The sequence below is a fragment of the Aphelocoma coerulescens genome, chromosome 4A (genome assembly GCF_041296385.1).
Source record: "Aphelocoma coerulescens isolate FSJ_1873_10779 chromosome 4A, UR_Acoe_1.0, whole genome shotgun sequence".
Classification (NCBI taxonomy): Eukaryota; Metazoa; Chordata; class Aves; order Passeriformes; family Corvidae; genus Aphelocoma; species Aphelocoma coerulescens.
In genome coordinates, this window is record NC_091018.1 from 20,226,177 (window position 1) to 20,251,487 (window position 25,311).

The following is a 25,311-nucleotide window of genomic DNA, read 5'->3' on the forward strand; positions in this document are numbered from 1 at the left end:
AGTGATGATGCATTGAAATGATTTTGCAAATGTATACACATTCTTATCTGTGTGGCAAACAAAAATATTGAAATATGAAGTGTCATTATAACATTTCCAATCGTTCTGTGAGCAAATTATGTTCACCAGCAAATGTAAATATTGAAGCTGTGTTAAAATTTCATTGACTCTCTTTGCAATCCCTTTCATCCCTCATTAAAATGGAGCCCTAAGAAGCATTCTTTGCAGGCATATGTGACAAACTTCTCCTGGGAAGTGGTTTTCTTTCAACTTCACACAAAAAATGTTTCATATGATGCTTCCTGTCACTTTTGAGGACGTAGATTTTAAAATAAAAGTACAATACTAGTTCTTCCTTTTATGGCAGTTTTTCTTTATCTCTAATGTATCTTATGCTCATTTCCTCTGAAGAATCATTCTGGAAAAAAAGAAATTTTCCTTTATGGCAAAAATTCGAGTTTAGAACTTTTAATTTCTATCAATAGGGGCTGGTTTTGCCAACCTGATTCCAATTGTCTTCTTCCAGGATCACTTCCCTAATTTCATCCTGCTATGACTTCACAATCACTTTTGATGATGGGGACAGGAATTAACCAGCTGCAAAAATTCTGAAAGCTGGGTTTTTACCTGTTCCAAAGACCACCTGGGCCATGAATGGCCTCTCCTTGGTCCAGGCCTGCCCTGATCTCCTAAACTTTTCTGTGCCTGTTTTTTTTAGGAGAGAATCTTTTGCTATCAACAATAACCAGAAATGTACCTGATCCCTCCAGAGCAACAGCAAAGACCAGGCCCAACACAAATGGAGTAACTGGGAATGGTGAGGTGGACTCTGAGGTGTGGGAATATAAACCCAGCAATTGCAGACTATGCAGTGTTTCTTCCCAGATTTTAGGCTTCCATTGAAGAGTCTCTAAAAAGAAATGAATCCGTTTTGAGATTGATGCTGTCCTTTATTGGCATTTTTCATATTTTTTGAGATAACTCGTGCTGTGCTCACAGAATGTTTTGCAGCCTTTGTCTGCCTTTAAAGAAAATTGAATGTGCCTCCCTACATTGTCATTTGGTTTGAATTTCCTAAATTTCCCAGCCCCCAAATAGAATGGGGAACTAAAATAATGAAAATCTTGAAAGCCAGGCTGTGGTCTGATGGGCTGCTTTGGTTTGCTGCCTTTGTGGGAGCTGTTTGTGGATTTCCCTGCAGAAAAGAAGATGGCAAATCCATGGTAATGATGGATTACCAGATGAAGACCCATCTTCCACAGCACTGTTTGGGGCACTTTGGATGGAAACAGGAAAGGAGGGAATTCTCTGAAGGACAAATTGTGCACTGAATCTGAGGGAGTCAAGTGATGTGACTGTGCACTAATCCAGGTATCAGTGCAGCTCTGTCTGGTGGGTGTCAGGGGGACTTAACTAAATCCTGGATGGTGCAAAATTTATTAATGTCACAGCACCGAGATCCTTCTTCCCTTGCATGGATTTTCCAGCTCCCAGGAGGACTCTCCCTTTTCAGGTCTTTTCCCATTGTATCAGGCTGGAGTAGGGCAGCATGAACAGGGTGTGCAGACTGTTGCACTTCTCTTTACTCACAAACTACTCAGTGAGTAGCTAGTGTTTAAGCCCATTAAAATATTGCTCTTTACTGAATGGGGTTAAACCAGAAAAACAGATGGGTGTTAGTCTTGCTGAAATAAAGACCTCCCTGACACCTGTGTACTAAATGGACTCTATTAATAAATAGATTACTGTTAATTGTACCACCCTTGGGATAATTGTACCACCCTTGGGATAATTGTACCACCCTTGGGATAATGTTAGGAGGAGGGAATTAGTGAGCATGATTTAGGGCAGCACTACAGTACATTTTTTTCTTTAGAGAGCTGCAATCTACTCGAGTCCAGAGAAAACTTCTGCCTGTACTTTGAATAGGTCAAATTTATTCCTGGGTACATCTGGAATCTGGTTTTCTCTTGTCAACTGGGAATTTTCTTTCTTCCCTTGACTGAGATGAATGTTGGCTCTCAGGGACACAGAGCTGCGGGGTCAGTGCTTCTCTGTGGTTCTTTAAGGAGATTTGATGAAGGACCTGGCCCCAGTAAGATGCAGGTCTGTACTCCCAGAGCAGAGAGAAGCAATGCACCATGGCCAGCTCCAGAACATCTCCTGAAGAACAGCACCTTTTTTCTCCTCAGTTCCTGCCTTTTCCTTCCTGGAAGGAAATAATGGTCCAAATGCAAAGAAGAAGAAGACAGCCTCACTTTCCTTTGCAATCTGTTGGCACATCCCATTTATTACAACATCCTGAAGGCATCTGGGATCTCACAGATTCAAATATTAACATTGAGGCTGAAGAGTGTTTCATCAGCACAGGAAAATCTCATTCAGCAGAGGAGGGATGCTGAGTCAATAGGTCTCAGTGTCTGAGCTGGCCATGAGTCATCCTGACAGAGGAGGAATTGCTGCTGTAACCTCCAGTGCAGTTTGGATTCAGAAACAATCCATCACCCAGGCAAGGAGTGGTTTGTGATGGCCAGATTTGGATCCAGCTCTTTCAGTGCTTGGGGAGATGAGGGTTTGGCTCCACTCCACCCTCCTGTCCTTCTCTCATGGGGCTGTACAGTCGTGTCACACTTTCATCTCGATGTTGTGTCAGTAGGGGCGGTTGGTGCTCGTTCCAGGGCTTTGGGGAAAGAGAGGAATGCAATCCTGCCCATCCCAGATGTTTCAGCAGACAAGATTAAGGAACCCGTTACCTTGAACCCCACATTGCTGATTCTCACCCCCTTCCACCTGCTCTCCTTGCCTTACCCCGCTTGTCTTTGTGGTTCTGCTCCCTGCTAAGATGGCTTGTGACATTCTAGCTTGGGGCGTAAACAGTGCAAGGCTGGCTTTGAAAAATATACATGAATAAAAGGTCAAAACTCTCCCAGAAAATAATAAAGTTCTTGGTTGGTTGTTGGTTTGGGGTTTTTTTCTGTTGTTGTTTTGGTTTTGGTTTTTTTTAATGCAAGTTATGAAAAACAAATTAACCTTTGGGATTTTGAGGAATTCACTGTGACAATGGTCCAGTTTAAAAATAACAACTGCTGCTTCAAGATGAGTGTCCAGAGATGCCAGGTTTGTTCTGTTGGCCCTGAGGATCACTAAGTGTGTAGCCCTAGCTTTAAAAAGTCATGCTAATATTGCTCCTCCTGGAAGGGCAGAAGGCACAGTCCTACATGTGGGAGTTCCAGGGATGAGTTTTCTTTAGTGGCAAAACAAGGACTTCATTATGCTCCTGGTCTCTTTGATCCTGCCTGCTGTCAGGTTTGAATTTTTGTTTAACAGTGTTACAGGGGAAGAGAGAAAGACAAGAGGGAAAAGCCAGACATCACCAAGTTTTCACAGTAACAACTGTGAGCAGAAAAAAACGTGGTAAAAGGAGAAACACTCATCATGTCTGACTCAGACAAGGATCAGTGTGTATTGACAGGTGCTTGGGCCTCTTTCCCCCACATGACATCAGAGAGAAAAATTCCTGCTTCATCTGCAAAGGAGAAGACTCAGGTTTTAAAAAACTTTCTATAATGATTTCAGAAATTTGATTTGATTTTGGAGACTGGACTTTCCAGAGGATCATGGCATTATGAATCTTGTCCCTGAAAGAGATCCAGGAAATGGACAGTTCACAATTAATAGAGTGGACATGATTAGCTAATATCTAATATCACTATTTAGGTGTGATAAATGCATCAATTCTGCCATGAGAGAACACTGAGTGCTGTTTGTTGTCTGACAAGCGAAGCAGAGGAGCAGGAAGGAAAAACAAAAGGCACAAAAGTATCTATGAAGCTGTGAGATAAAATTGCCTGGGAGTTTTCTTAGAAAAGCCAACTCAGGCTTGTCTTTACACAAGAAGAATGTCATTTGTTTCGTTTTGCTTCGCTATGTGACATCAGTGTTGCCACATCTTTTGTCTGGATACAGACAAAAAAGTCATTAATTATTAGCAGACTCCACTTTCCACTATTCCCAGAGCTCTGGGAGGCTCCAGGTGAGTCACCAACCCCATCTCTACTGTTTGGAAAGGCCGGGCCTGTGTGGCTTGGGGGTCCTCCTGGTGATTTCACTGCATGCTGGGATAAAACAATGACTCAGACTTGGCTGGAAGGGATCTCAAGGGGTCTGAACGCAACCCTCCTGCACAGAGCAGGGTCTGGCCCTGCAGTAAGCCCCAAAATGTGTCACAGAGAGGGTTTAGTCCTTCTCAAGTGCAGGATTTGTCCTCAGTGAATGTCATAAGGTTCCTAATGTCACTCTTAATATTTGAAAGAGTATTTTTGCCTTTGTTTGGATGGGTCAGATCACTCTGAGTGAAATCACTGAACTGACTAAAGCACCTGTGGACTGCAGTTTGCCCTAAAAGTATGCAAGAGATGGGCTTAATCCTGTAGTATCCCTACCATGGAGTTAGCCAAGAGCCCCAGGGGACATATCTTCCTACCCTTTCCTATGCTGGGTTTACAAGCATTACTCATTTTTCACAGAGTATTGTAGGTCCTCACTTCAACCAAAGCTCCTTCCATGTGCTCACAGGGCTCGGAAGAGCTGATGGAATAACTCCATCTCTTTATCTCCTCTGTGGTCAACTCACATTCTGAGGAATAATCTCTGTATCCCGAAGGTGAACATTTTAAAGCTCAGAGGAGATAATTCTTCTTTACTGGGTGTTATTTCTGCTCAGTGAAGAAGAGGCTGGAATCAGCCCCAGGGGTTCTGTGTGGATCACGTACTCAGGGTGAGCATCATGAGCGACAAACTCTTAGGAAGAATATGGGAGGCTCTCCTAATTTATTTCATTTTCCTGACATTTGGCATTTGATATTATGACAGCTTCAGTCCTGTTACTTCCTGGGAGCCACAGCCCTCTCTGAAAGGCTCCTTGAGGAAATCTGGACCAGGAGTATTTAGAAATCATGTTACTCTGCCCTTGTGGTCAGCACAGATGTGGAGTAAAGTCCTCAGTGACTGCAGAGAGGAGAGGAACAGACAGGTCTCACTTTGTGCCTCAGTGCACCTGCAGAGAGGTGAAGTGAGCTGCCACAGCTGTGATTCCCTGAGTTCTGGCTCCTGAGCCCCTGGAGGAGTTTAGAGAGAGCACTTTCTCCTCTCGGAGTTTTAATGAATCTCATCAGGCTGTAGGAACAGCTGCCACTCATCACTGACTGTGCTGACAAAAGAATGGTTATTTTATGGCCCTTGTGGGGCTTCTCCCACTCTCCACACAGAGCCAGCTCATCTCAGTGTAGGCAGCAGGGGACTTTCCGTGTGCCACCAAAACTGGCCATGGAATGTGTGCTGGGAGCCTCTGGAAGCTGTGGGATACCGGAAGGTTCTGCCACAACGTTACCATCTACTGCTTGTGGCCTCAGTGCGTCCAAAGCACTGAGAATGAACAGCATTTTCTACTCTTTCTAAACCTTTGCACTTTATAAACCCTCTCAAGTGAAGTCTGATTATGGGAGGAAGGAAAAAGGACTTGACTGGAAATCAGCTGGATTCCCTTCTCAGCTTTCTATTGTCACCACCACCAAATCTGTTTATCTTAATCCTAAATCTTTCTCTTGCTAGTCCTTATTTTCTCCTGGGATTCTTAGCACCCAAAGCCACCAAGCTTTGATCCTTTAGGCTGAGATTTTCTGATTTGGCCTCTCTACGTGCTGCTGCTATAAAACCAAAAATCTTTTCCATCCCATCCAACAAAAGTAAGGGATGGAGAAATTACGTCCCCTGACCAAGACCTAAGAGCAAAGCTTCCATTTCTGCATTCCCAATGTTGTCCGTTTTCCACAAATTCCTTTCTGAGCCTTGCCATAACAAGGGTCCCTTCCACAAGTGCAACTCAAGCTGGATGTGATTAATAATTCACATTTAGTGCTAAAAGCAAATCAGAGTTAATTTTGTATATTTTGCTTCCCCTCTTGAATCGGTCGGCTTCGGCGGGAAGGCGGCTCGGCAGCGCAGAGCTGGTGGTGACTCATGCCTTATACAAGGAACTAAAACATTCTTTAGTTTACAGAGAAGAATGTTCCTGCTCATTATGGGGATGAAAGGAGATTGCTGCATTTCAAATGACATGTATAATTTAGGCACTTATTTCTAGGACTGTTTGGAACAGGGAATGAAGAGAAGCTAAAATGTTTGAAGTGACTTGAGTGCTTCATAGTTTTTAATGTGACTGGCAAAATACACAGCCCGATAACTTTTAAGGCTGCTAATGGAAGAATGGCTCTGAAACTCTAACACTTCTTTTTTCTCTTTCCTAATACCAGTATTTCTTTTAAGCCATGAGTAGAAACTGGTATTTGTCAGTCTGTAAAATAAAAATCTTATTTTTTTTCTGCTGGTAGTTACCCGCTGTGCCAGCAAAGTGGAAAGAGGAATGGGAGATGGTATTCCAGAAAAACCAGCCAGCTGGTGAGGAAAATGGCAGCAGGTCTGCTGCACTTGGATGGAGCTGGGAGATTTTTTCCTTTGGCATTCTGAATGTTAAACCTTCACTACAAAAGGAGAGCATGTAATATTCTGTATTTCAACAGTGCAGAGTTTATTCAAAAGAGATTTCAGTAACATATTGGGTAGTATTTATTTAATTGTGTTCTTTTTAGAATATTATGGCAAGCCAAATCCAACACAATTTCTGGAATTTTTGAGGCTGAACAAGTCCCAAATGCCCTCATGCTCTGCAGATTATCTTCACAGACTTCTGTACTTCCACGCTTTGGTGACCATGGGCTGTCCTTAGAAGGCAGAATTGTGATTCTCTCTTCTCTCTCAGTCCTATTTATTGAGATATTTTAGAAGTAACCAGACACAATGTCTGTGCTCCATGGGCTGTTCTTGGCAGCAGCTGGTTTGGTGCATTTCTCCAGCAAATTGCCCATTTTTTTTGGAGGTCTTTGAATCTTTTAAGCAAACGCAGCGGGCAGTTCCCTCTGAGCAGGGAGAGCGTGGCAGCCTCTGTCCTGACTTTGGAACCCCCTGTAGAAATTTGGATGAGATCTATGCCTTGTAAAAATCTCTCAAAACTGTTGCATTATTTATTTTTATTCTGCTCCAAGGACAATGCTTTTCAAACCAAGAGATGACACAAAGGAGCCCTGGGCTGTATAAATATAGAATCTTTTTATTTTTTTGGTTAATAGATACAGTACAATTTTTGACTACATAAGAAAGCATTGTTTTCAGTGCATACATTCTTCAGACAGACAGGAACATGGCAGACAAACATTCCTTGGTGGTTTGAACACGGCTCTTAGTTTATTTCTGTAATTTCCCAAGTTCCTGGCTTTTCCCAGTTTTCCTTAGTTTATTTCTGTAGGTCCCAAGTTACTGATTTTTCCCAGTTTTCGGTGGCTGCTTTGACAACTCAAGATCTAAGGAAAAATGAATTGAGTACTACCAGGAGAACAGGACGCTGCTCAGTGCATCCCACACTGATCTCCCTGTAACCCTTGTGGTCCCAACTGACCCAGGCCAAGCTTTCCATTCTGTGTTCACAAAATATGGAAATAACAATGTCAAACAAACCACCCAGTACAAACAAACCATAGTCCCCTGTACGCTGCCTGACTCCTGAGAGGGTCAAATCCCAAACTCCTCCCTGAATTTTACTTGTGCAAGACGGTGCTGGTGCCATGACTGGCAAAATTCTTTCTGTTCTTTTGTGATGTAGTAAAAACCCAGGAAAATGGATCCCAGCATTTGGCCATTACATTTTCAGGGAAGGAGAAAAGAATTATTGCTGCCTTTTGTGGTTTTTATTTACTGTATGATAAGAAAAAACTCCAGGCTGATTTGTGAGTATGATACTGATCCTGAGCAACTCCTGCATTCAGGGAAACCTGATAAGGCTTATCTTGCCCTGTAGCTATTTGCTTGCAAACAGCTCCTGGTGTGCCCAGTTGGTGCTGGTGGGATTTAGGGATCCTGGAGCCCAGCCCACATCCCCAGAGCTGGGAGAGGCCAGATGGAATCTGCAAAGTGAGACAGGACGTGAAGGATCAGTGAGGAGATAAGTCATAAGGGGTTGCCTGGCCAGTTCCAGGCTTACTTGGCAACTGGCAATCCTGCAGTGTACAGGAGAGCAAATCCAATGAGGGAAACACCTGGATACTCTGGGCTATCCTGGGCATTTGCCAAGCAGGTGACTGGAGAGAGGGTTTGTTTCAGTGGATGTCAAGCAGAGCAGCTGGGGTCTGCAGGAGCCCTAAACGTGTTCACCTGCAGCAGTCAGGGGTTTGTTTAACACCATTACTCAGACTTTGAGTTTTATCTAAATTCCTTGATATCCCAAGAGGATACTGTGGGCTCAGCATCCTGCCTAGGACCCCCTTCTTGTGAGGATAACTTGGGAGAACCTTACAGAAACCTCATTGTTTGAGGAAAGGACTCTGGAAAAGATCAGATTCACACAGTCACCAGCCTTCATTTTGCTCCAGACACCAATATTGAAAAATCAGTAGATTAAAAAGCTTCTCCTGTTCAGGGAAGGACACAAAGAGACTTCCAGACAAACTAATATAAACTAGTTTTCCATGGCTATATAGTGAGTATTGAATGTGAAAAACGCTTTAGGTTATCTAGTTCAGCCCCTGCAAGCACAGGTTAAACAGCAGTGAAACGATCCTACACCTGATCCTAAGGAAAAGGCAGAGCAAAGCAATCCAAAGGGACTGGGAGGGCAAATATCAAGAAACAGATGAAAAGCAGAGAAAATAGGAGACAGGAGATTGTTACAAACACCAGCCTGGACATGCAGGTGAAGGCACTTGGACACTTAAGTGGGAGGTGATTGTTGGAGAGGGGGCAACACAATTCCATGGAGAGCTCTGAGCTCCTCTGCCCCGATTCTCTGGACTTCCAAGAGCACAAAACCAGTAGGAGGGAGCACCATCAAAGGAAACAAAGGTACATGTTAGTACAGATCCCACTGAGCTCAGGTTAGAGAAAGCAGCTGGCAGACAGGAGTCGAGTAAGAATCCCTGAGATGTCTGAAAAAATAATAAACATCACATCATTTAAACAGTTTACCCCTTCTGATCCTCTAGCCAATCCACCAGCCTCCAATTAAAACCCAGGCAGTGGAAACCCCTCACCTTTAACATGAGCTGCACATGGTGACACATCCAGGAATGAGATAAATCTGCCAAATTCTTCCAGATTCCTGTTTCCTCACTGAAACTAAATAACGAGGAGAGTAAGTGAGAGGCAGAGAGACACACAGCCAAGAGAGCTGCTGTGCCATGGCACTAGTGGGGCACTGTAAACTGGAGCCTGGCCTGCAAGCATTAGTGAAATGTTTAGTACAATACTTAACTCTGTTACATGTGGGTATCTCTTTCTCTTTGGACTAAAATGTTACAAATTTGACCATATAAATGAATCACTATATTTGTTGCTACGGGGTACACTATATACATCGTTGGAAGAAGAGAACAATAATTAAATTAAGGGAGGCGAGAGAAGGACAAACAAAATATTAGTAAATAAAATAGAAGACAATATGTTCAATAATACTTTTCAGGCAATACTTTTGCTTGTTACATTTACTATAAGGAGGAAAATATCTTCCACTCAAAATAAACATTGGAAACAGCTGCCCAAACATCAGTCAGTCCCTTCCATCGCTGGACACTCCGATCTGCTCAGGACATTCTCGATTCTGCCACTGCAGAGGAGCCCTCAGATTTGGGGGCTGTCAGTGCAACCAGGGGTTTAAACATCTCGAGCACTGGAGCCTGTGCCCTGTTTCACCATCTCAGGTGGCACAGAAAGGCTGATGTTTGTTACTGAGAGCCAGAAGGGCCCTGGCTCCCCACAGTCCGCTGGGCTCTGCTCCCCAAACGCGCTCCTCGGAGAAACCCCTGCAGCTCATCCTTCCGAGAGGGGGAGGCCATGTGCTCAGCTCACCCAGCAGAGTTCCCCATTCTTCCACAAAGCACAGAGCACACGTGCAGGTTTTGTTCCTACATTTCCAAGTTCATAAGTGAAGGTTTTTCAACGCCGTTTTCTCACCCTCCAGCTCAAGGTGCAGTAACAAACAGAAGCCAACTGAGTAGCCAGCTGATGCCATCAACAGCAGAGCCACACACACTGTCTGCACCTGCTTTTCCTTTGCCTCATCAATAATTTATTTCCACAAGAACTGATTGATTACTTGATCAGAACTATAGGTAACTAATAAGTGTTTGATGAAAAACAGATCCAATGAGCTTTCTGGGGCTCATCAGAATTCTTTCCCAGTAGTTTCTTCTCTTCTATGACCAGCTCTACTTAATACATAGGTACTAAAATACAAAGCAGTGCAAAATGACCATAAAGCAACTACAGCCCACACCTATCTACAGGTGCACTATGAGCAGGGGGCTCTGGAGGGACTGCAGGTGATTAATAAGTGACTTTGAAGTCAAGGAGAAGGAGCAGTGCAGTTGCCCAGAACCCATCCTTCAGATGCTTGAGCATTCACAGTTAACGTGGTGTGGGGTTTGGAGATTTGTTTTCCCCTTTGATAATACCTGAGGCTTGTTTGTGATTCCTTCAGCGTAGCCCACTGCAAGCACTCATCCAGAAAAGCTTCCTTCGCTGCTGCGAGGGTGTGCAGCTGTCTTTGCCAAGGTAACATCATCATTTTGCAAGGGCTGGATTTCATCCCCCTCTAGTCTGAATCATGAAGAAAAATTCTTTTTCTGCTGAAGAAGTCAAATCAAGGAAGGAAAGGGAAGGGCTGTGCAGAGCTTGGAGGAAACTGCACAGGGAGCCACTTATAGATCAGTTTGTAACTCAGGAGGTTACAGCCCTCGCTGCCAATGAACATCTCGCTCATCCTGGCTTTTTCTACTTGCAACCTGGAGAGCTTTCCCATGAACCTCTCACATGTGAGAATTTGTGATCCTTTCAGTCCTGCTGCAACAAAAGCTTTGAATTACCCTGACCCCAGGAAGGGATTTGCATGTGATACCAGTATGTACCTTGGCAAGACAGTCAGAGATAAATGCGTGTCACATGGGCTTGCTGAGCACGGGCCAGTATCCCCAGGGTCAAACCCCTGGGCACCCACCACAGAATCCAGAGGAAATGCTTTTTTCGTTTTGTGTGTTGCTTTAGTAAATAGCCTGTGTGCAGAAAGGAAACATAAAAATGCTGCTGCCCTGCTGGTGCCTCAAGGGTGTGTGTGAGTTTTTGTGTAACTCTCGTGCTGGTAATGAGAGTTTTCTGCACATTTAAGCAAACCTGTGCATGTCAGCTGGGAAATTCTGTTTGAGTTAAGAAGGTTCTTATTTAAGGCAGTGATTTTTGTCTTGCAACCATCACAGATGCATCTCCAGCAAGGTTCCCTATTGCATGTCTGCTGAATAAACTGCTGTTTGAACAAGGGGAAAGCCCAGGGGATCAGATTTAACCACACTGTGTGCCCTGCTGGCCCAACAGAGCAGGCACACAAGTACTACCAGCTTGCTTTGGGCCATACCATCTTTAGGAGTGTATCCTCTGGGCAGTGGAAATTATTAAATCCAAATTGCAACCAAAATATCTTGGATTTCAAAATATCTTAACCAGTCCCTGCAGGATGTGTGCAGGGCCAGGAGCTTGAATCTTGTGTTCCCATCCAGTTTGGCACGACCCTTACGGAGTGAAGTGGGAATGCAGGAACCCGTGGATCTGCCAGTGCCAATGAGCAGCCCCAGCCAGGGGCAAGGAGTGGCAGCAGTTCAGGGTTACAGCTCCTACTGTGACTCTGATAGACAGAATGTTATTAATTCACTGCAGATCTTCAAATAGGCCTTTAAAGAGAAGAGAGAAGATGCCCTTAAATTGTTTCTAATCACATCCGAGATGTGCCAGAAGAAACAAGTGAAGCATTATCCTGGCAGAATTCCCTTCTGTTTCACCCAGGCTCCCTGGAGGCAAGGGAGAACCTGGCAAGGCTGAGGTGCAACCTGTGCTGGGGGCACTGGTTACACTGGGGGGGCCGAGTAGTGGATGACAGAGTTGTAATCTGGAGGAGGGCTGTGGCATTCCAGGTTGGGATCCATAGGGAGCAGGACAGAGTCTTCCAGGGGGAAGTCCATGGTGTCCTCTTCCACCTGCACTGCTGGCTGGTACTTGACTGTCTCGTGGTCAGATAGGATGGATTCCTTGCTCCTGCTCACAGCTCTCCGCCTGTTGGGAACAAACATTGGGATGTATCCACCCTGGCTCCGTAATTATTGGGCAAAATTATGTCTTTAAAAAGTAAATATATAAAAATGTCAATTTACCTCTATGGCACTGTGCAAGACAGTGACATTTTACTGACTGGATGAAGGAATTGAGATAGATACTTTAAATATCTCAGTGTTTTAAAAATGGATTTAGGAGTAATTCCAGGAGCTCTGCTGCCCTGTCCTTTCAGCTCACCACATTTCAGTGCACTACAGATCTCTTACTTGTAAAGGCACCTGTCCTATACATACAGTAATATCCTCCCTCATTGTTCTGACACAGGTCAGTAAAAATTTGACTTTTCTGAAAGCAGAACTGAAGGCTATGACTTTTCTTGAAGCATAATAAGGGATGAAATACTGAATAATCTCTGACAGACACTAATTTAAACCGATACTGAAAGCAAGAGTGTGCATTGAACATGCTCAGGCAGTGCAGGGCAAAATCCCTTTTATATTCCCCAGCCCTTTAACATTCCCGAGCCAGGGGCTGGTGAAGGGCAGTGGTTGCAGCATTGCTGTTGCTTTTATCTCCTGTCTTCCCTTGTTCCAGGTGATGGAGGCATGGGGTAGAGCAACTTCCATCACATGGAGCAGCCTCAGGGTTAAAAGCAGGAGAACCCTGAGAAGATTTGTATCACAAGGTGACTTTGAGGAACAGCACAAGGGTTGTGGAGAACTAAAAAGGTTCTCTCTGTCATAGGCTGACTTAAAAATAATGTTCTGTCAACCTTGGTTTCTGCCATCTGAGCAATTCACTGGAAGAGGCCCAGATAATTGAGGGGTGGTTCTCAACAGGATCCCAGGGTGAGAGTGGCTTTTGAGCTGCTGCACTTCGCTCAGGAGCCTTTAACTGCAGCTCTTGGGAAGGAACCTCAGTCACAGACTCATCCCAGCACTGCTCAAGTGTCACTTCAGAATGACTTGAATGTGCCTGGGAGAATTAAAAACCAGGCAGTGCCCAAGCACTTCGTGTGTGTATTTCATGTGTGTTTAAAGTAGTATAAAGTTACATTTTAATGACCCTAAACCAAATCTGAATAGTCAACAGTTCATCAAATAATTGTAGAATTCATGACACTCATTTTACTGGCACTGCTGCAGTCCCCAGCAGCTGCTCGTGGGCTCACTGGGGTGCTTTAGGAAGAAGGCAGAGCCAGTTCCTGCTCCAGGGAACAAACCAACAGCCAGGAGCCAGACACAGCAACTGGAGGGAGGGGAGCCAAAGCCATGAATAGGAAAATAGCAGATCCAGGACAGGAGCTGTGTGTGTGTCTTGTTTTGTGGTGGTACAGCAGAGAGCAGGCTGGATGGTACCCTTTCCTTTCAGCTGGAAAGGGTAAATCTGCCCTGCTGGGTTCTGCTGCTGGGACTTTACAACTTGTGTTCCCTTGCCTCTGAATCTGGAACCTGTCAAAAGCATCAGGTTTCCCACAAGCTGCAGGTATTGTCACTGGCTGACAGAACCAGCGTCACTATATTAAAAAAAAAAAAAAAAAAAAGAAAATCAGGATTTTTTCTGGTTCTGGGAAGATCCCAGGTGTTCAGAGCACTGGCTGGAGTAGCCACGGGTTTCTGCTCTTTGCACAGCCATGGGAACAGCCTGTAGGCTCCATCTGTGAATTATCCACCCCTGCAGTTCTCTGCCGTGGGGGAATGTGTGGTGATGTTCTGTACATCAGTCACGAAGCTCTTGTGCAGCCAAATTCAGCCATAACACACAGCTGCAGCTCTGCTCAGCTGCAGTGGGACATGGGCTGTCTGATTTTAGGTGGGATTTTAGTGTGCTGGGCTGGCTTTCCATGGCAGGTTTGCATCTCCAGCTTCGGGAAGTGAACCTGAGCTCTAAGAGCCAAGCCACCATGTCTTGCATGTCTAGAATGAGCTTGGGTTCTATGATTTCTGCAGTTTATAGAGCAAAGCTGCTGTTCCTGTGCTTTCAGACCTGCACAAGGCATTGGAACCAAACCTGTGCAGCAGCAGAGCAGAAATCCTAAAATAAATAGTAACCCTGAGAATTTCAACAGAAAATGCAGCGCCCTCTGCTTTCACAACTAAGCTTTTCCTCATTGTCCAGAGAGAAACACGAGTGGAAACTCCTTATGTATCCTGGACATTTGGCAGCTGTCCCTTCTCTACACACACAGCTCGTCTGCAGATAAATTCTTCCCTGATATGAGCAAAGGAACCACAGCTTTGCCTCACTGTTTATTTATGGAATTCTCTTTTTGTTCCTCACTTCCATTGACTCGTGTCGGACAATTCCGTGGATGCTCCAGCTTCCAATTTGCCAGGTATTAAAGTTGTCACTGGAGACAGGGAGAAGCTTGAAAGTATCTGTTGAACTTGGCCCCAAACCTGCATGTCTCTGAGTTATTAGGGTTTGGTTTGGCCACACAATGGGAAATTTTCAGCCCCCTGTAGACTCCCAGCAAGCGTTCCTGTTGGGTTCCTGCCCCGTGGGCCGGGAGATCAGATATCTGGGAATAACTCCGCCTGTTGCTGAAATCAGGCTGGGCTTTGAAGGACTCCTAAATGCTGCCATCTCCTATCTGCTCCAAGCACAGAAAGCTGATGAGTTAGGTCAGAAGGAAGTTGTGTCATTTGCTATCTAATGGCAGACCAAAATGCAATTAACTTCCAATGCTCTTCCTTTCATTGAAAGGCATTTCCTAATGAAAGCTCTCCAAGGGGCTTTGCATTTTTCCCTTTCATGGTTCTGCCACTGACATTGGCTCTGCTCTGCATGTGCAGATGCTGCTCCAGAGGATGAGGCTGCAGCATCCCTTTTCCACCTGCCCTTGGCATCTCAGAAGCTGCCTCAGCCCCTCAGAGCTCAGCCTTGCCTGGGGCATGGTGCTTGGGGCTCCAGGGCACACCAAAAGCCCCTTTATGGCTCAGGCCACTTGGACTGCCCTGTGTAAGGCAGAGACCTTCTCCTTGAGCCCCCCAATAAACACCCTCTGACTGGAGGGGTTAGATTTGATTAATCACAGTTCTGCAGCTCCACAAGTTACTAATGCTTATATAATTAAACCATTTCATTAAAAGCTGGCATTCCTGGGTTCAGTGCCTCTCCTGGGCTGGCACTGCACTGCCCACGAGGTGTTTCCTCACTGCTTTGCCTCTGCCTGACCCCTCAGTGCTGTGGGAGCCCATCAGAGATGCTCAGTTGGGATAAATCTGCTCTGAGCTGGGACAGTCCCAGCCCAGGCTCCCTTGTCAGTGCTGCCACCACAGCACAGCACTGAGGATTGAGGTGGGAATTCCACAACATTCAGCTGGAATTCAGCTGCCCACTGACCCCAAATTGTCACATTTTGCAGTGACCACCCTGAGAACTCATTTGTCCTTGCACAAGCTGTCTTGTCTGGGGACACAGCCTGAATATTCAGTAATCTTCCACAAACTTTTTAGTTTTCTGAAGGTGCCAAAGTTGTTTAGAAGATACCACAGAGGAAATCCTGCAGTAGCTTGAAGCCCTGAGTGACCTACTGAGGCTTTTTCTTCCTACTGCACGAACCAGAGATTTTGGAGGTAGAAAAATACTGAAATCATCAAAGAGCTGGGAAACCATTAGTGGAGCTGTTTGTTTTATGTGAGAGGGAGCCAGTTTCTGTTAATCTCAATTTTGGTGTCAATGACTTGAAGAGGAGTGTGGAGAAAGAGGGATGGCTGCAGGAAGATCACCCTGAGCAGGGAGGGATTACAGCCCCAAGTGCAGCACTCACTCCAGAGCAGCCCCTACTGCTCTGCAATTAGAAACCCAAGTATTTTGCCCTGAGTGGGAAAAACTAATAGACTTTTCTGTCCATGTAGGAAACCTGGCCATGTTCAGAAGCTGTGTTTAGGGAAAGATGAGAAATTGGGCTGATTGCTGCCAAGTAGAGCAGTTTGTCTCATGACTACATCTCCTAATAACATGTAGGAGCTTCAGGGCTTTGTAGGAGCTTTCAAAGGTGTTTAATGAGGTTCAGAGTAAGAGTGGTTATTTTTTTATTTTAATTTTTCTGCAATTAAAGAAATAAAAGGGTTATTTTTTTCCTTCTGGTAGCTATGACTGATTCACAGTTTGCTTTAATACATTTTCAACTGAGTGCTGTGCAGTAGGAATTTCGTCCTGGGCTCCCCTCTGGCAGTCCCAGTGCATCAGCAATCTGCTGGCAAGGAGAACTCGAGGGGTTGGGCTCAGGGGTTCATTGTTTGGAACCACTTTTAAATACAAATTGCAGGTAACAAAGTTTTCCCAGGCCAAAGCCACCCTTGTGTCCCCTCACATTTGTGGCCAGGCTGCTCAGCTGTGCCTGTCCAAAAGCAGTGGGATGGAAAACACTGCAGTCAAATCCACTGGCTCTCACAATTCCCTTCTAGTCCTTGCTACTGTAAGCACAGAGCTTAATCCTTGAAAAAAATACTTGAAAAAAAAGTGGTTTACATAACTCCTGAGTAGCTACTCATTCCAGATTCTAGTTTGGAGAGCTCAGATCAGGTCATAGTGCAAGGTGCTGCATGACACAACAATAAATGTGTTTATTATCTTCTGAACTCCATTCTGCCCTGGAGCAAACATGTTTCCATGCCTCATTTCTCTGAGAAGGTACAAAAGGATTCCAGCCCAATCCTGGCTGTATTTCTGTTGTGCACTTTGTGTTTGGACATGACTGCCTTCTGTTCCAAGCAAAATCCAGCATTTCAGTATTCCTGACTTGCCTTAGGCCCAGCTTGGCTTTGGCAAAGGCAGAGCCCTCAGTGATGGGATGTGGATGCAGCATCCAGAGCCCAGAGCGGATCAGCTGAGCCTCAGCTGATCTCGTGGGCCTGGGCCAGAACCAGATCAGGGATTTCTGAGCAACAGAGGATAATTGGATTTGGGGGGAGAAGGGGAAGGGCTGGGGGAGGACAACTGAGCAGATATCAAACCTTTTGTCATCTTAAACAATAACTTGATTATAGAGTCTCTGGGAGAATTTTAAAGCAGTGCTTGGCAGTAGCCTGATAATATTGTGAGATGGAACCTGACACCAGAGTCATCCCATCATTAAATCCCTCTGTGCTCCCTGTGCTTCCCTGAATGCTGATTCCAGTGTTGTTATCCCAGTCAATCTTTCCATCTCTCACTGCAGCTGCTGCTATGACTTTCTACTTCAGCAGCAGAAAATGCTCAGAACTTTCCTGCTCTGTTTTAGCAGCAGGAAATGCTCAGACCTGCTTAGTCCAGCCTAACAGTGAGCCTAGGCCCAGAGTATCAGATTCATCCTCACTAAACTCTTGACACTGACACTCCATGGTGTGTGCTGTTGGCAAATTTTAAACTCAACAGAGGAATGAATGCAGGATAAATAAACAGTGAGATTTTGGCAAAAATAATAAATGCAGCCACCCTGGTTTAGAAAACATGGTAAGCCTTTGAACAGTTTTGTTTTAGAAAAGAAAGACTTTGAAAAGGATCCAGGGTAAATGTTTTTGATAGAGAGAGATACACAATTAACAAGGGTGACTTCATCTTCCCTGTTAAACCCACACTCCCTTCTGACTTCTCTAGATTATTCCACAGGCCTTGGAGCCTTGTCTGTCCACTTATCAGTGCAGGAGCACCCTGGGGTGCCCTGTCCTCAAATGAGAGGGCTGTGGGGTGCCCTGCACTGTTAAAGCTGCTCTTTGTGCCAGTGAGGGTCTGCAAGATTCCAAAAAAAAGGCAGTTGACAAAAAAGCTTCCTCAGCTGGACCCCAAACATTCAGGGAAGGATGTGGCCAAGGAAAACCACACCTCTGTCCGTGCCATGGGAGCCAGGGCCTGCGAACCAGGAGACAATGAGCACAGCTTGCTGCAGGCCCTGCTGGGATGGTCTGCCAGGGTCTGCCTGGCACAGAAAGGCTCAGGAATCTTATGCTGGATGGAATCCCTCTGGAAGTGTTGACTGGAAGTGGGGAGAGCCCAGATGGTGGGGTCAGGCAGGGATTCAGTGACCCCCACAGAGCCTCACATTCACTCCCAGTGGGCCTGATAGCAGTTCAGAGGGTTTTCCTGGAAGTCTCTAAAGAACAGGCTGTTATGGAACTTTTGTGTTTCTACATCTGGCTGGATGTTGACTTTTCAGATTTTCAGGAGAAAGCCTAGAAGGGGCAGAGAGGGAACCTTCCTCTGCCAACTCTTTATCCAAACAGGAGAAGTGCAATAGAGAAAAGCTGTCAGGGGTGAGTGACAGACATCCTCAGAGGGATAAATCCCACCAGGGAGGCTGCTGTGTGTGTGTTGGATTTGTGTCAATGTGACATCATGCAGGAAAGAGGTGAATCAGCCCAGGTAAAGCAGCACAGAAATGCAGCTCCTGACATTTGAGCTCCTGTTTTTAGAGCTGGTGCCATTTGGTCTCCATAGCAATGGATTGTGCTGGCAGGAATGCTCTGGATGTGTGCAGGGGATAAAAACATGGAACTGGATTGGGATCTCTGCTAATCCCACCACGTCCAGCCCTACCAGGAAAATCCTGCTGGGCAGCACCATTCCTGAGGCCTCACTCCTATCCAGCACAGTCCATAGCTTTCCAGTGCTCCTCTTAGTGTCGCCCACCTTTCCTTATGAAACCTTCTCCCTTTTCCTCCTCCCCTGCCTTCAGGGAAATTGTGGCTTTTGAGACCTGAAAAGACAAGGCAAACCCCTTCCACCTGCTTTTCCCTCTGAGTGAGAGTCAACCCCTCCAAAACACTGCCACACTCTGACCATGCCCTCTCCTGGGAGCTCTCCCACAATATCCAGAAGGGCACCAGGCTTCCTCTCATCCCTCATTTCTCTTGAATGCAGAAAAGGGCTGACTTGCTGTAGAACAAGCAGCTGCTCTGCTGGGAAAGGTCATGGAGTTCATCAGTGTAGAGAAAACTCATGCAAATCTCAGCAGATTTCTGAGGAAACCCTAGGCAAGTCAGTAATTAGCTTAATTAACTGAATAGACAAGGAATTCGTTGCTACAGAATAATTTCTTTTTTAATATTTTGGGCAACTATTCTTTGAAATTCTGCATGTTGACATCTGAATCTGTGAAAGGGGTTACTGTTGTTAGGAAGGTGGAAAAGGCCTTTTTCACTACTGGGTCACCTCTCTGCCTGTGTGGTTGTTACTGAAATACAAAGAACTGTGAGCAAAAAGCTAAAAATCTGCTTTTAATCTTCTGTATTGTACTATGAATGGATAAAAAACCAGCAAACCCCATCCTAGCCTCTGTTTGTAAACCAGGTGTGAACAATACAACCCCAGGATCATGGAGGTGGTGGGATTTAGGGAATTCTCTGCAGGACTGTCTCAGAGTGATGATAAAGCAAATGTAGCAGGCAGGGTTCTGGTACAGGCACTGCTTTGCAGAGCTTGGACTGCTCTTTACTATGCACAAGCCTTTCAACTTTACTCACATCCCAGCTGCAAAGGTGCCATTCCTTCTGTCTGAGTTAAATATACACACTGGTATGATTACAGTCAGCTTTTGGGTTAATAAATCAAGTTCTTCAAACTTCACTCCATCACTAAGAGAGAACACTGGGGAGGCAGTGAACAAACAGCTAAATTAGACCTGTATAGTCTCATTTTTTCCTCCTATCACTCTCCATTTGCAGAATCTGCTGCCCCTTGATCTTAAAACACATTAGCCAAGCTCTTCTGGTTATGGGGCTGAATTTCAGAGTTCCTCTCCTCTCAGCTTGCTTGGATATCCAGAGGTTTCCTTTTGGCATCAGAAACAAAAGTGCAAATTCCAAAAGCATTTCTCTGAATGGAAGAACTGTCTGAAAAAGAAATCCCCCAAAGTACTCACGCCAGAGCCATGATCCCATAGGGCCAGGAACGGATTTCCAACCTCTTGGGGCTTTTTATCTCATCTGACGTCAGCACCATCCCACTGTCTGACTCCTGAGGAGCAAAAGGGAGACAACATCAGGGATATCTGGAACCTCTGCTGGGACTGGTGTAGGAGCTCTCAGTCCTTCAGGATATGCTCTTATCAAGGCCTGTGTTACCAATTTTTATCCAAGTGCTCCTGATAATGCTGCTCTGGAGCCTGGGAATGTTTCCCTTGTTTTTATGGCATTAAGGTTTTGGATCTGCATTTCCAAAGAGCACCCTTAAAATGAACATATAAAAAAATAATTTTGACATTTTCAAATTTGAAACTGATATTAAGTGTGACATATGGGCACCATGTTCGTAGGATAGCTGAGATATGAATAGACTGAGATTCATAAAGAATATATCCAATAATTCTGGCTGGGCTCCTCCGAGGAAAAGCTCCCTGAATACCTGCTGGAAATACACAAATGGAAACACTGGGGTTTGAAGGAAGTGGAAGTTCAGCAGCATTTTGTAAATGCAAGTGCTTTGCAAAGATAGATGGCCCTGGCCCGTATGGATTTTTTAATGAGCTGTCCAACAAAACTGTCTTGATTAAAGTTGGGGTTGTGCTTGTGCTGCACTTAAAGCTGAGTCTTGAGGCTGCAGTTAAACTTTGTGCTGAGTTTATACACATACACAGACATCACAGTCCTCATTTGAAGTAATTTACTAATATTAAATGGTCTGGGGGGTTCTTTGCATTTGAAATAGTTACACATCTATGCATTTGTCAGAACCAAGACAGCAAAAGCCCTCAACATAGAAATGAAACTCTGCTTGGTCTTATTTTACCAGTCAAACTGATCAAGATATAAAAAATAATCTCATCAAACAATAAATAACAAGCAAAAGCCTTTTCATACATGCTCTGGTCATCTATCAGTTGTTAATAAGATCAGTTTATAAACGAGTTTATAAAGTATAAAGTGAAATCCTGAATTAATGAGGTCAGTCAAGCCCTCAGTAAAACCCAGCTTGTCTCTGGAATTTATCTTGACTGTTTCCTTTTTAAACACGAGGTCTAGGAACAGTTTATCTGAGGGCTGCTCTGCATTTTGCTTACACCTCTCTGGTAAAAGAATCTCCACAGAGATTGCAGACAATTGCACAATGGCAGGAAGGTGTGGTGAAGCACTTGGAGAGCTCCAGGCAGCTCTTTGAAATAATGCCCTAATGACTATTCAGGGTGGATAATTAAGAAAACTTCAATAACCCAAGTGCACTTTGTCCAAAAGCAGATCACACACTGATTTTGCTTTAAAAGATCCTTGTTGAAACATCACGTTTATTTCTAATTTCTTGATGTATTATCACCCTTTTGGGAAACTTTTCCCCCCTCTTGTAAAGGCTTATTTGAAAATGCCACGAACAGGGAGCACTTAGGCAGGTAATGCTCGTGCTGGCAGCAATAATCTCTTACTGAGACTGGATTGATCTAGCAAACATCTTTGTGTGATTCACAGGGACAGATTTTATCCTGCAAGAGGGAAGATGCAGGAACCAGGGAAATTTCTAAGCCTTCTAATCCCTGAGATGCACTGATAAAGAGGCAGAAATTCCATCTGGCAAAATGCGAGGCAATAATGGGCCTCAGTTTGTGCTCAGCAGAGAACACATGAGAAATGAGGCTGTGTTTGTCAAGGACATGAAGTATTTCCAGGACAAGCTGGAGCTGGAGACTTGAGCTTTCCCAAGGGAGCTGCTCTGAGGAATGGCTCTGTCCAAGAGGGACTCTCAGCTGGAGCCTTTCCTTCAGCTTCTCCTCACCACCCGAGGCTTCTCCTCCTGGGTCAGGAGGATTCCTGAGGGATTCAGGCTTCTTCCCTAAATTTTGATCCACCTGGAGCATTTGTGCATTGCACAGGTCCCTCCTTAGGGGCACAGGAGGTGTCATTGAGGCAGCAGGTGGGGACAGCACATGGAGCTGCAGCGAGGGGCTGCCTGAACCACCGAGGGAATTCAGGAGGTGTTCTTGCAGATTTTTTTAAATAAGAAAACCCAACCCGTAATTTCAGAGGAAGCCAACATGCAGAGCCTTCATTCTGTAACAAAACAAGCCTTTGTTTTCCCCTGGAGGGAAATTAAACCCTTTAACACTCTCCCACCCTGCAATGGCATTAAACTAGCAATAAATAAATTCACTTGCAGTGAGGAAAATCCAAGGCTAAAGTCATTTGTGTGAATCAAGACCAGGAGCTTGAATCTTGGTCTTGTCTACCCAGAACTGAACACCTTCACCCCCACCAAGTGAGTGACTGTCAGCCAGCCAGAAGGTGTTCTGGACACATTTCCCTCAAAGAGCTTCATTTCAATGAGCTGCCACTTTCTTGTGGTGGAAAAATATCTTGAAATATGTAATATAAAGCCCTTTAGTCTGATCAAAGCCAGGGCAATCACACGTGAGCTTCTCTTTAAATTGTTTGTTAAGAGAAATGCAGGTCCTTCTTTGTTGTCACACAGCCCCGGGTGTGAGATGCCAGGGCCAAATCTCCTGTCTGATTTAAAGCTCTCTGCTACCAAACAGATTTCAAAAGCTCTTATGAGTGTTTCTGGCACTGGTGACGAGTGATCTGTGAACCTGCTGGGGAAGGATGCAGTCACCTCACTTACCTCATGCATCACTTTCTCCTTTTCCACCGGCACCTCATCAAATGTCTTCACACTCAGGGGTCTCTTCTTGCTGTTGTTGCTGAAAGCAGGGAAGTTGAGGGGTCAGCATAAAACCCAGGCAGATGCTGCACCAGCTGTAGCTCAGTTACATCCCCACACAGCCCAGTTTCCTTTTTTCACCTCTTGTATCTAATAACCAACACCGTGATAAATTTGTCTGATTCTTTCACCAGCCCTATTAAGAGAGGCCACCAGACAGTGAAATGTTTCTTTCTGCCCCACCCCTGTATCTGTTTTTCTCACCCAGTTTCTACTGCACTCCAGCGATTCACTCCATTGTTCAAGTTTTCTTCCACAGGGCAGGTTTTGGAGTTGGATTCTCCGTCTGGACACAAGGTGATGTTCAGTGGAATATAGTCTTTGCCATCCTATGAAATGAGTAACAGAAAAGAGCACTGAGCTGGTGAAGTTCATTTTGTGCTGCACCTCAGATGTGAGAGGTTATTGTATCCTACAGAGCTTTGTGCCGAGGAAGGACTAGATTGTGTTTTAACTTAACTCTGTGGTGCTTGTTCAAGGTGATTATGATGTTCCTCACAGCCTGTAGAAGTCATGGAAGTCAGAATTCACACTTCATCCAAGAATTGCTGTGCAGGAGGCTTTGTGAGGAAGCTGGGGCACTTTGGGAACCCTGTGATGTGGGGTGGCTGAACATGGGCTCAGATCTTCCAGTCCTGGTCAGAAGCAATTGCCCATGTACAGACTGCTTGGTTTTGTTCAGGGGCTTGGGAAGAGCCAGACCTTAAAATGGGAGCCTGAAAGGATTTAATTTCTTGTCCTTCCCAGGAATTGCTGCTGCACATGGTAATGAGCTCTACATTGTCATTACCCCCCTGCAGCAATCCTCAGGAATGACTCTGCCTTTAGCTCCTGAAACTATTTGTCCAAATTTCCCTGTGCTTCTTTTTTTTGCTTGTTTTTAATTTTGAGAAGCAGTTAAGTGCCCTATTCCCTTACCATGATTTTTATGTCTCCTTAATTTACTTTGGTTATAGAATCAAACTCACAAGCTCTTCATATTGCAGACTGGGCCCTCTTCAACTGAGCTCCACTAAATTTGTTTACAAACAGGAAGGAGCTGGAGGAGAGTGTTTAATTTCTTCTTCAATTAAATTGACAATTGCATAACTGGTCTGGTTGTTCTTACTGAAGAAGAAAACAACTGGTTTAACTATTATGAAATTAATAATGGTAAGATAGAATTTCTGTGCTTTAAGCTGCATAACTGTAAAGCTCCTAAGAGCACTGGTGAACATAAACTTGGAAAATGAGAGACAAAGGAGGTGGAGAAAATCAGAAGTAAAATTAAAATGTGAGTAGTTAACACTGTCATTACTCATCCCAGCAGGCATTTTCCCTGTGAGCTCTGGTAGGAAGTGAAATCTCTCATTAGTGCTCAATAACCTTCACCCCTGCACATGCTCACACGTGTCCACTGCATTTATTAAAGACAGGTTGGCCCTGCTGTACCTGCTGCACGTTGGCCTGAAGAAGATCCCCCAGGCGCTCCACAAGCTCGGTGAAAGTTGGCCTCTCCGTGGGGACTCCATGCCAGCAATCCAGCATTGTCTGGTAGCTGGAGAAAAAAAACCCCAGGGATTAGGGATGGGAAAGGACAGGAGCTTCTCTTCCAAACTGTTTCATTCCACTGCTGCTTGGTTTGGTCAGTCTTTGGATCAAGACCAGTTCAGATCTCCACATGCTGAAATTCTCTTTTAGTTTCCATGTGGGATGCTTTTTGCTTCCATATTGCTGCCTCAGCTGAGCCTGCAGGCTTTTGGTTTTCACCTAACTCAGAGTCTGGCTGCTGGGCCCTGCTGATATTGCTGACATAAGTCCTGGTTATGGATACTGGGTTTCTGTCACAGAATCTGAAGTCTGAGCTCCATGAACTACTGCTGACATGGGGCATCTGATCATCTTCTTGTTGGCAAAGGTCAGGCTGGCTTGGGCTGTCCTTAGCATTAGTCTGTGCTGTCAGACACCCAAAATATACCCAACCACAGCTTCACTGAAAATAAAATACGCAGCTGTGGTCTCCTTCCCCCTCCCCACTTAAACACAATCTCTTTTGTGAGATGTATCAGCTCCCAACACAAGCCAGCAGCTCTTACACTTCAGGAGTGGAATACTCTGGAGATCTCATCCGAGTCCCTTCCTTGAGCCGCCGGCAGAAATCCTCATCTATCTGCACTCCAGGGTACGGAGAGGCACCTGGTGGGAGAAACGAGAGGCCTTCAGCAGGGCACAGCCCCTGTTCCCCAGCCTAGGGAACTGCTGATCTCTGCTGAGCATTCGAGGTTTCCCAGAGTCTGGCAGTAACAGGAGCTCGAGAGAAGAAGGAGTTGCAGTCACTCACAGTTTACATTTTTTGTTTGGAAACCTGTTACAGACTCACTGTCTCTTTAGAGATTTCAATCATGCTGTCTCCTCTGCATTTGGGATACAGTCAGGACCACTCCAAGGTAAAACAGGGCAGAGGAGAAATGAACTTTATTAGTTCAAGACTTCAAAGTATCTCTT

General features: G+C 45.0%; 1 protein-coding gene across 1 annotated transcript in view; it reads right to left on the minus strand.

Annotated features, from left to right (window-relative positions):
* Nucleotides 1–7,145: 7,145 nt before the first annotated feature.
* The window catches only part of LOC138110602 (vascular endothelial growth factor receptor kdr-like), a 121,063-nt gene continuing 102,897 nt past the window's right edge, over nt 7,146–25,311 (minus strand). The window contains exons 25-30 of the mRNA XM_069015706.1: nt 24,903–25,002; nt 24,259–24,364; nt 23,032–23,156; nt 22,729–22,807; nt 20,045–20,139; nt 7,146–12,201 (exon numbers count right to left, since the gene is read on the minus strand). Coding sequence (XP_068871807.1) covers nt 11,997–12,201; nt 20,045–20,139; nt 22,729–22,807; nt 23,032–23,156; nt 24,259–24,364; nt 24,903–25,002 — 710 coding nt within the window. The 3' untranslated portion in view covers nt 7,146–11,996. The remainder of the gene's footprint in view (nt 12,202–20,044; nt 20,140–22,728; nt 22,808–23,031; nt 23,157–24,258; nt 24,365–24,902; nt 25,003–25,311) is intronic.